The sequence below is a fragment of the Aegilops tauschii genome, chromosome 2 (assembly GCF_002575655.3).
Source record: "Aegilops tauschii subsp. strangulata cultivar AL8/78 chromosome 2, Aet v6.0, whole genome shotgun sequence".
Classification (NCBI taxonomy): Eukaryota; Viridiplantae; Streptophyta; class Magnoliopsida; order Poales; family Poaceae; genus Aegilops; species Aegilops tauschii.
In genome coordinates, this window is record NC_053036.3 from 438,514,197 (window position 1) to 438,525,479 (window position 11,283).

An 11,283-nucleotide genomic window follows, 5' to 3' on the forward strand; every position below is an offset into this window, starting at 1 on the left:
CCCGTGGTGCCATTTGCAATTTCACGTAATAGAGAGGTTCGGAGCGCGCAGAAAAGCCTCGCCATTAAAGAGAAGCAAACAAAAAGGTTATCGGGCTTTCTCTCTCCGCCCTCCCCGCAAGTGCACTGCAAGGCTGCGACACCGCCCTCCGCCGTGGAGCCAAACCACGGAAACGCCATCGCCTCGGCACCAGCACCGGGGCAGGCAGGCAGAGCAGGACCCCCGACGGCCCAGTGCCCCACACCACACCCATGGCCAGCCACGGCCACGGACACCATCACAGCGACCGCTGCGACGCAGCATTTCTTTAACCCCTCAACCTGAGCCTTTTCTTGGCCACTCTGCCACTGAGCACGTGACCACGCTGCCCGTTGCTCACGCCCTCCATGTCTCCCTCTCTCTCCTACAGCTGCGCTCTGCGGAGCTAAAGCTAATTGTACTCGCAGCGTACCAGAGGAGCTCAACCCTGCCTGTTTTTTCTTGCCGTGCGGGTGCGGTCACCGCCGCCGCCGCCGCGCTCCGTGCAGCGTCCGTGATCTCCTACCCAGCCGTGCATGCGCCGAGCCTTCGACCTCCTGCGGTGAGAAGCCATTATCCCTTTCTTTCCCTGCCACCCCTGCTCCTCACGAGCGCCTCCCCGTTCCTGACCGCTCATGCTCTTGTGGGTGCCTTCCTTTTGTTCTTCCATCTCGCTCTGGATCTTTTGGTTCTTGCAATGCGGTCGATGGCCAAGGGGATAATGCAGCCGAGGGTCTGTTCTTGGCTTCAGCTCGGCTTCTTCGCATCTTGTGTTCTTTTTTTTTTTCCTTTTACATCTTGTGTGTATATGACAGGAGGACTATGTGCTCTGTGATATTTCCGCGATGCAAAACTAACCAGGTGTTGGTTGGATTTTATTTACTTTTGGAAATGGAGGTGTTAGTTGGACGGGGAATGGGTCCGAATGGGACCAAGATTTGGCCCATTTTTGTAGTCCCAGATGGTCGCTTCCATTGCTCTGGATTTGATTTTGGTGATTGCTACTTGTACATACAGATACGGTTGGGTAACCAAGATTTGATTTGACCTTTTTTGGCTTCTGTTTTCTCCACATTCTTTCTTTTTGCTGTCATGTTTGTTAGAAAAGCAGAGGCTGTGTGGATTATTCGTGTACTGCTTTTTTACTTTATGTTCTTTCAGTGAATAGAAGAAGTGACGGCCGGTTCTTCGGTCCATTTTATTCCGCTTGGTAGTAGTATTCCAGAATACAGCATTTTGGGGTTGCCACCTTCTTTCCTTCAATCTGCATAGAAATGCTCATAATAAGATAGTCTTCAACCCTCTTCTCTTTCATGCTTATATCTGTCTCAAGTTGGGGCCCAGGTTTAATTTTGCAGTGTTCTTCTTTTTGTGTATATAAATGCTCCAGGGTTACTATTACAATCATCCTATCTTTGGGGTCCCGGATTTAACTGTTGTAGGGCCTCGTACATGTCTCTCGATTTATCTTTGGGAACACGAAAATGTCAATATCCATTTATTACTTCTCGAAGATGCGTTTGCAATGTAGGGTTGAGCAATGATTAAGGCATCTCATTGTTACCTTTGCATGGAGAAATCAAAATAAACTTTATAATCTCAGCGTTTTTACGGTTCTTGTTTCTGAATTACTTCAGGTTCCGGCGACGCCGTTATAATGGAAGCAGCCACATTCAAGGAGATAGCCAGAACTGAACTATAATCAGATATTGTTGCTGTGCAAGACATACTCAAAATGACTGACATGAGGCGCCACTCGGTCTCCGTGGATGTTCCACTGTCAAGAACCCTGGTGCAGCTCAAGCGAGTGAGGTCGCTGCGGGATCCAGCAACAAACTCTATGATCAAGTATGCATCTCCTTCTGACAGTATGATCTGGGAGACTGCTTCTAGCAATGGAGCGATGATGGAAGGAAGCAGGTCAGCACACCATCATTTGATTGAAGAGGATGTGGATTTGGAAGCCGAGGCTACCATGGGGTCAGAGCGAAGCTTCCGGGCACCAAATGCAAGAACTGCATCTTACAGGAAATCTTCAGTTGTCAGGATCAGAGGCTTAAACCCACCAAGAAACAAGCAAGTTCATCGTGTCCGCGGAGATGGTCACAGGAAATCGGTGGATTCTAACCACTCTAATCATAGCTCTCTTCGGCAGTTGGCAAACAATATAGTTACCAACGTGGTGGAGGAGAAAGAAGAGGAGGAGGTGAATTCCTATGAACGGGCACATCTTGCGTTGCCGGAGAAGAGCGAGGAAGAAGTGAAAAGGCGTTCCAAATTCAAGGGCAAGTCTTCTGCTGCAATGAGCCGCGTCGGCAGCCCTTGTATGTCTGCCAGTGAAGCACGCTCAGTCGGGTCAAGAAGAAGCACAATAGGGCATGGAACTGAGGACACACGAGTGAGGTCGAATGATGTTGTAGGATCAAACTTCAGTGGATGCGGTATAAGCTACTGCTGGTCAGGAGCATCAAAGTACCGTGATCTTTATTCAGATAGCGATGGTCCAGAGCAACCTCTCCTATCCCCAGAGGGGACCGAGGTACCGTTCCAAGAAAATGTACCATACACTGAGACACCAAGGTGTTTAAGCCAAAAGTTTCGCCCTCGATCCTTCAGTGAACTGATTGGCCTCAATGTGGTTGCTCAGTCCCTCTTGTATTCCTCTTGCAAAGGAAAGATTGCTCCAATGTACTTGTTCCATGGCCCCCGGGGTACAGGCAAGACGTCTACGGCACGCATTTTTGCTGCTGCCCTAAATTGCCTCTCTCTCGAAGAGCAAAGGCCATGTGGGTTCTGCAAAGAGTGTGTCATTCTCTTCTCTGGGAGGAGCAGGGACGTAAAAGAAATTGATGCAGCAAAAATGGATCGCTTGGGTCGCGTAAAGGCACTCCTCAAGAGTGCATCTCTTGTCCCGTACTCGTCACGCTTCAAGGTTTTCATAGTTGATGAATGCCATCTGTTGCTAGAAGATGCCTGGTCGGCAATAGTGAAGAGTCTTGATGAGCCATACCGGCATGCTGTCTACATTATGATTACTTCTGATCTAGATAGCTTGCCTCGCACTTCCGTCACACATTGCCAGAAGTTCCATTTTCCAAAGATAAAGGTTGCAGATATTGTCAACAGGTTGGAGAGAATCTGCGTAGATGAAGGGTTAGAATTTGACCATGATGCGTTGCACTTCATTGCTGCAAAGTCTAATGGTTCTCTTAGAGACGCTGAAATAATGCTGGATCAACTTAGTTTGCTTGGGAAGAGGGTCACAATTTCTCTTGTGCATGAACTTGTGAGTAGTACTACCTTTAGTAATTACTATTGCCAGTTATACAGTATAATAATGTTTCTACATTTGTTATTTGCAGGTAGGATTGGTGTCTGATGATGAGTTGATTGAGTTGCTTGATCTAGCACTGTCATCGGACACAACCAACACGGTTAGACGAGCTCGGGAACTTATGGCGTCGTCAGTTGATCCTCTGCAGCTGGTCTCTCAGCTGGCAAACCTTATTATGGACATTCTCTCAGGACGATGTCAATCCGCGGTCACTGAAGTCAGCAAAAGTTTCTTGGGAAGATATGCGTGTATGTATTCTTTCCTTGAATGATTTTTTCTACTTTCACATATTATCATTAACGACTGCAGGCTCAATGCATCAATGATAATATGGAATGTTTTATGTTCTCATTTTTTTACCGTCTATATTGTAATTAGTAATGGTGTGGCATGTTCTGATAACCAGTGCATTTTGAACTATGAAAAGTTTGCTGTCTACATACCTTCTGTTCCACTAAGTTTCTTTACCCTTACTATTTTCCAATGATCTTGCAGTGGCAGATGTTGGTATAGAGAAACTAAGACATGCACTGAAAATACTGTCAGAAACTGAAAAACAATTAAGGACATCAAGAAATAAGGCAACTTGGGTTACCGTTGCACTTTTGCAGTTTGGCAGCACTGAATCTGACATAGTAGCAGAAACAAATGACATGCATGCACGTTCAGCAACAGGATATACAGGTAAGCACACAAATATATTATGGGTACTGGTCCCTGCTCAGAATGATATAATATTTCTGATATCATGTGCAGATGACTGGGTATCCAAGGTAAACTCAAGCTCCAATTTCTGCGATGCGTGTAACAGCAACAAGTCCAACTGTTCTGAGAGACACTGTAGACGGCTGAAGCTTGAAAACATCTGGAGGAGAGCCACTGGGAAGTGTCAATCAAGATCAGCCAGAAGTTTTCTCAAGAAAGAAGGAATCCTATCATCAGTCCATGTTACCGAAGGTAATTCATGCGTGCCATGTTTTTCTTGAATTGGCCTTCTCATAGGTTTGTGCTGATTATGACACACTAAATGTGAACATTTACAGAGGTGGCTATAGCTGAAGTTGGATTTGGTCACCCGGATCACCTATCAAGGGCAGAGAAAATGCAGAGCCTGATACAAGGAGTACTACAGCACGTTCTCGGGTTCAATGTGGAGATCAGATTCAAACTTGTCCCGTGTGCAGCGAGGAAAGATGCAAGGTCGAAGAGACACTCATTCAGTCTGCTCGGCTGCTCGGGACGAAAGCAAGAGCTGTCAGATTCAACAGTGACAGATGAGGATGAACCTGTGAGGCATGGAGCAAGAGAAACACCTCTGAAAGGCTACTCCTCTAGTCAGCAGCCATCGCCATTCATCGTGCAACGTGTTGATTCTAAACCAACAGTTCATGGCTCCGAGGACGATGCCCGGAGCACCTTGACATCAAACAGATCCATGACTGATGACCTGACAAGGACATGTAGGTCGGAGACTAACTACTCCAAGGGCGCAAGTGAGCAGGGTCGTTTCGATAGCATCCAGGAGCCTGACCTTCAGCCGAATTGCTTCTCACGAACATTGAAGCTGCAAAAGAGGTTCTTCTCGTCGGATGCAGCACACACAATCTGTTTCAGGATCCAGCCACACAACAAAATGGGTTTCCTACCTAAGAAAGAATTCGATACATATTTCTGCACATATGGGCCCTATGAGCAGTGTCCAAGATCGAATTCAAGAGCTACTTACGGTTCAAGAGATGAGGACTTGTAAGTTATCTGAAAGTCCTTGACATTTCCTAACAGTTTTCTTTACTTCTTCATTAGTACATGTTCGGCAGGAAACGTTTAGTCAGAGAACTGTATACTCAATAACATTACTGTCTCCAGATTTTACAGTGCAGCACCATACTCATTGTTTCTCCTGCAGGTCCATCAAGACTTCTTCTGGGTTTGGTTCGAACCTGCTCTGCTGGAAGGGCCCTAAACAGTCAATCTAACAGGTACATTGCCCTGTATTTGAGCATCACTGCATCAGTAGGCCATGCAGTTAGAGGTCTTGCTGCTCTGTTACTAGTGGCCATGTTGTTTGTTGACCACATATCAGCATGTACATGTTTGAGCAGTACCCCCCCCCCCCCCCCCCCCCACACACACACACCCTGACTTGCACATATAGTGTCTTGTATCCTCAATATGCTTGTACATTTTAATGAAAAAGGAGCCTTTTGTGTCCTGGTAAAAATAATAGTAATCAAATTCCCATGCTCTAAAAAGCAAAAAGGTTGCGCACCAAACTTATTTTCTTTCATAGGGCGCACAACTGATCGGTTTTACATGAAAATTTACAAGCACATAAAGGGCTCAAACAATTGGCATGAGTTTGTTTTTTTAATGCGTCGGAAAAATAGTTTGATATGTTTTTTTGTTCTACTACATTCAGCTTTTTTTGAGAGTGTGGCCTTTGGAATGCAGAAATGGGTGATCAAACAAGATGAACCACAATCACATAAATTCTGCGAACTCAAAATTTTGCCCGAAGCTGGAGAGTTGGCACCCTTTGGCAGCAATTTTTTTAGGGGAGTCTGCGGACAGGATTCAGTCTAAATGCATTTGCCCTGAGCGAGTTCTTGTTATTTGTAAAACAAATGATGAAACTTGTTGTCTGTAGGCTGCATTTAGTCAGATTTTTTAGCCGAGCAGATTTGACAAGAGACCTGGAGAGGCTGTTTCCACTTGTATGAAAGAACCAAATAATGCTAGTGATGATTTGTACAGCATGCCGATGATACATCCAAGTTTTTTAAATTTGAACACCTTTTGTAGCAGAAGTGGAAAATGAAGCGAGCGCATCAAACAAGCCACTCTATACCTGAAATGTCTTGTGAATTGCCTTTTCAAATTCAGTGGTTTTCTGAGATACTATTTTACTACACCTTTATCCTTTTTTTCTTCTAAAAAATAAATATTTCAAGCAAGCCACCTGTCAAAGATATCTTTAGGGACGTAACATGAAGAATGAACAGTTACCATTTGAAGAGCAAGCCCAAACAAACACACCTTTAGCTTCATCCAGTGTGTCTCGCGCCTGGCAGGTCATCCTGGATGGGTGAGGCAGTTGCATCAGGTGGACGGGTCTCAACCTGGATGTACCGCCACAACGCCGCGGGTAAGAGCATCTCCAACAACAACAGATGATGTAAAATAGGGCAGCTGCTCAAAAAAACCGTATTTAGGGCATTTGGACCCAAAAATCATCCTCGCCGCCGCGACCGAAGCAGCTCCTGTGGTGGTTTTCGCCTCTTCGACCGTCACCACCAAGCGAAAGCTTCCGCTGTCTGCCGGCAAGTTTTTGCGGCTCCACGAGCCGCCGTAGCTGTTGGAGGGGATGCGTCGGGCACGCCGTCCCTCCCAAGAGCAAGCCCTCACCCCTCGCCCATCTTTGGCCGCAGACTGGCCTCCCACTATCTGCGGACAGATGCGGGAGCAAATTTGCGGATGAGCATTGGAGATGCCTATAGAACTATCGTCGGTGGAGGCCACCTCTTCCGGGCAGACACCGACAACCCTATGGGGGGCCCTGACTACGCCTACTGATGCGAGCCAGGCGGCAGGAACAACCATGGATGCCCAAGCTCTAGCTTTGACCGGGCACACAAACGACACAAACAACAACGACGGTCAGATCGTCTCTCTAGCCATGAAACGTCCAGGCCCTTGCCATGATACGAATGGAAAGAGCCTGTAAAAATGTGGGTGGGCATGGGCAATTCGGGCAACCCTTGCGACGAGACAGACCTTGATTTATTCTATGCTTCCACTGTTATCACCATCGGCAATGGGGCTCGGGCTCTGTTTTGGGGCTCCCCTTGGCTCAATGCCAACCAACATTGCCCTGTTTGTTTATGAGGCCTCCACCAGGAAGTGCAAGGCGCATGAGGCCATGGAGGATGAGGGGGCTATCAAAAATTAAACTCCCGTCGCATTGGTCCTTCGACAACATTTGTTAGGTCATTCCTCTTTGGGATATCTTGTGTTGACGTCCATCTTAACACTCACACTGAGGATGACATCACTTGAAAGCATACGACTTCCGGGCATTACTCGGCGGCCTCCGCTTATATAAGGCGCAATTCCTTATGCCATCAGATCTGTCATGACTGCTGCGGTGTGGAAGGCTTGGGTGCCCCCTAACTGATTTTTTTGCTCGTTTGTCCATTCAAAATTGCATTTGGAGCGGCGACAGACTAGCCAAGCAAGGGTGGCCAACTTGCGGTTTCTGTCCGCTTTGTAAGTGTGAGATCAAAAGCGTTGACCACCTTTTCTTCAAGTACCGGTTCATGCTCCGTCTTTGGGATATGATCCAGGAATGGCTCCAAACTGCATATTAGGCATTTGAAGAGTAACGACCTTTACTGTAATGGGAGACTATGTAACAAACTCTTTTCCTTCTTTTAATTGATGGATGTGGCAAATTTTTTGCCTTCGTTTAAAAAAAAAGAGTATGAAGAATGAAGAGCTAAGCAGTTGAGATTTCGGTTCAGTTTAAAGCCCATAACTCATGGCATCATCATATATCTGTCCACTACTCAAAAGTAACCAACCAAGGGTCAAAACACTAGAACGAACTAAATTTACGATCTAAAAAAGAGGGGGTTTCTTTCTTTCTCCCTGTACAGTATGAAGGTGTTCCAGGCAGATGCTGCTGGAGGAACTAGGCGAGATCGATGTCAACCTGGAGAGGGGGCATGGCTTCTTTGCCCTCGGCAAGCTTGAGGCCAAGCTGACCCGAGCCACCTCCTCCAAACGCGTACACCTTTCCGGATTCGGTGAGGGCAACCGTATGAGACACCCCCGTTCTTCTGTTGTGCCAATCATAGGCATTCGTCGGGCTGATCTGCACAAACCTTTTGTTTAGCCCGGTGAGTGAGGCGACCAACTTGGGAGCCAGGACACCCTGGTTCTCGTCCTCGTCCTCGTCCTGAAACCAAGAGCGATCACATCTACATTTGAGTACTTTGACAAGATGAATAGTTGGGTTCTACTCCCTCTATAAAGAAATATAAGAGCGTTTAGATCACTACTTAGTGATCTAAACGCTCTTATATTTCTTTACGGAGGGAGTACAAGTTCACATGATTCATTCATCGCACCTGCAAGCCTAGGTTGTAGTACCCCTTCCACCCAAAGGAGTAGACATCACCATTATCCGTCATGACAAAGGTGCAGTACTGGCCAGCTGAAACGTGGACAGCATTGGAGATTTCCACCGCCATCGGGAGGGTCGCGCATTCTTCGGCGTATCCATGTCCTAGGCAGCCTTGGACCCCCCATCCCCAGGGGAGCACGCGCCCGTCGCTGCTCAGGACCGCGGCGTGCCAAGCACCGGCTGAGATTGACACTGGCCTTGCGTCGATTCCCGCAAAGTGTGCGATCAGCTGAGGGACGCCCTCGCTGTTCTTGTTCCCATGCCCAAGCTTGCCTCCTTGACCACAGCCCACAGAGTACACCGACCTGCATATATAGCAAATATAAGAGACATCAAGAATGGTTGTTCAATTATTTGAATGGACATGCATGCAATTGGATAAGAAAAGCATAGAGACCATAGGAGCAAATGCTTACATTCCGGTGGGCTGGTAGGCTAACATAAGGAGGTAACAATTGCCGGCAGCAATCTGCGCAACAAGTACATTCTCAAGGGGCCCAGAGAGAAGACGAGGCTCGACATCGGCGTAATCTGTATTATGGCCTAGCCTCTCCTCGTGGCCCCAGGAGAAAGTATAAACCCGATCCTCTCTCGACAGAACCGCCGAGAAGAGGCCTCCTATGGTTGCTTGCACTACAAAGATGCCCTTGAGTGACTCCACTACCTTGGGACTGTTAACGTAGTCAGTAGCAGGTATTCCATTCAAACTATACCCCCAAAGGTGTCGATTCCAAATACATAGACACTTCCCGTGTCGCTCACAAGCATTGTTCGACTCGATCCAACCGCGGCATGCGTGATCCTGATGCCTTGCAGAGACCTACACATGCAGCAACAGTTTGTTTCATCGGCAGACAAGATTCCCAAATTCAACCAAATCAACGTGCTCTACCTGATAAGGCATGGCTTGAACTTGTCTTCTGTGTCCCTAAGGCCAAGCTGGCCCGAGGAATTCATGCCAAATGAGTATACGGCCCCACTTGCGGTGACAACAATGCTGTGGCCTGGTCCAGCAGTGACCTGAGATTTCCCGCGGCGGCAATTCTTCTCGCCGACCAAAATGTATCCAAGAACAAGCTTCCAAGAGCCCCCACACCGTTGCTTCAGCCACTCCTTCTCTTCTGGTTTCATTAGGTTAAACATGGGCCTTTGCTGGCACATATCGAGTGCTGCAAGTTCTGGAAGTGATAATTCCAAGTCTGGTGGGAGCACAATATCTCCACATCATTTATCTCCACATCATTGTGTCGTCACAATAATTCATAAGCAGCATTTTAAAACCCAAAAGTCGTGAGAACTAAGAATGTGATTGTACAACTTGCCTCCAAAGCAGCAAGATCTTTAGGATCCAGGTCAGAGGATGAGAGCACATGGAGGAGAATGGATGGGATCGCGGTTAGGGGGAATTGCCCTACGGCTTCTTCTCCAGAGAAATGGCGCTTCATAAGTTCAGCTTCTGGATCCGGCGAAGGAGAACGCGGGGCAGCAACATCATTCACTATGTTGTGGAATTCTATAACCAGCGCGGCGTTGCTTGCTGTAGTATCCATTGGGCACTCCATGATCTGCAGCTATTGAGAGAAAAAGTATATATATTTTTAGTAAACCATACATACTGAGTTGTCAATTGGCTATAAATGTATAAACCTAGTGTCCTTGCAAACAAGGCAACTGCATTCTTGTAGAGAAAGTAACTAAGCCATGCATTGCTTTTTTTTTTTTAATTCAAAACATGAACATTCTTGTAGAGAAGGCAATCAGTCAAATCATATATTGTATATTATGTTAAGAGTACAAAACAGTAACCAATTATATACATGCTAATGTAACTCATGCTGCAACTTCAATCTTGAAGACATAATAATAAGGGTAATAACATGATGATCATAGAGCATGACTGGAGAGATGTGAATATGTGATCCTAAGTTGAGCCATTCTGAATATGAAATTGGTTACGACGGACCCACACACACCTCTGATCTTACAGGTCTATGGTCATAGCATCGCATACTAGCATCAGAATCCAATGCACTAGGTGAAACACCATAGACCCTAACAAGGTGAACTGATCATCTGTGATCAGTGACATCAGTCACTGCCAACGTGACCAGTCAACTAATCAATTATATAGATGCATCCCCGATCAAGGATCCGTCAGCAGCATCATAGTGGACTACAAACTCAACCAACCAAGGAACAAAGCAAAAAAAAAAGACGATCCATGTTCGTCAATCACAATCCAATCAAGGTCAAGATAAAAAAGTGGAGGCATCCACCATCTGTACTGCAGTACCGACATCCATCGCCTAAAAACCCCCAACTCCACACTGCGGCCGCAATCACCAACCAAGAACTGATGAAGAAACTAATGCGGAAAGGGTAGAAAAGGAAGGATCTTCTGTTTTTGTACATGGAAAATCCTATACGAAGACAATGGACCGAAACTGATCTGATAACCACCCCATCTACCAAATGGCCAAACCTTCCGAATCCCACGGACTCCACCCTAAAAGACTCCGGACAAGATACTTGAACAGATTACAAGGTCAGGGGTGCTGGGATCACATGGAATTCGGGCAAGGCGAAGCCCGATCAGGCGGGGCTGTGCAATCGAACTGCCGCGGCCCCGGGTTTATGTGATCTTGGCAATGTGGCAGAAGTTGGGTTTTGGGGGATGGAGGAGGAGAAAGTTTCCAGGGAATTGAGAGAGAGAGAATTGGAAAACCACCACCCCGTATATATATGC

At 46.7% G+C, this 11,283-nt stretch overlaps 2 protein-coding genes across 3 annotated transcripts; one reads left to right on the forward strand and one right to left on the reverse strand.

The window, feature by feature from the left end:
• Window positions 1-337: 337 nt before the first annotated feature.
• LOC109758024 (protein STICHEL-like 2) lies at window positions 338-6,119 on the forward strand. 2 transcript variants are annotated; one of them, XM_020316869.4, is made up of 8 exons: window positions 338-580; window positions 1,656-3,304; window positions 3,381-3,600; window positions 3,848-4,036; window positions 4,109-4,309; window positions 4,396-5,098; window positions 5,259-5,331; window positions 5,804-6,119. In XM_020316869.4, the coding sequence occupies exons 2-7, from the start codon at window positions 1,754-1,756 to the stop codon at window positions 5,326-5,328; spliced, it is 2,934 nt and encodes a 977-aa protein (XP_020172458.1). In that variant the 5' UTR covers window positions 338-580; window positions 1,656-1,753; the 3' UTR covers window positions 5,329-5,331; window positions 5,804-6,119. The 2 variants fall into 2 exon arrangements, with proteins under 2 accessions (XP_020172458.1, XP_020172459.1); XM_020316870.4 differs by having other exon boundaries at window positions 5,772-5,975.
• Window positions 6,120-8,042: 1,923 nt separating this feature from the next.
• LOC109758032 (ultraviolet-B receptor UVR8) lies at window positions 8,043-10,110 on the reverse strand. Its single transcript, XM_020316876.2, is given in 6 exon segments — window positions 8,043-8,309; window positions 8,482-8,842; window positions 8,954-9,254; window positions 9,257-9,357; window positions 9,430-9,745; window positions 9,823-10,110. Coding segments are annotated over 6 exon segments (1,623 nt in total). The 5' UTR covers window positions 10,100-10,110.
• Window positions 10,111-11,283: the final 1,173 nt, after the last annotated feature.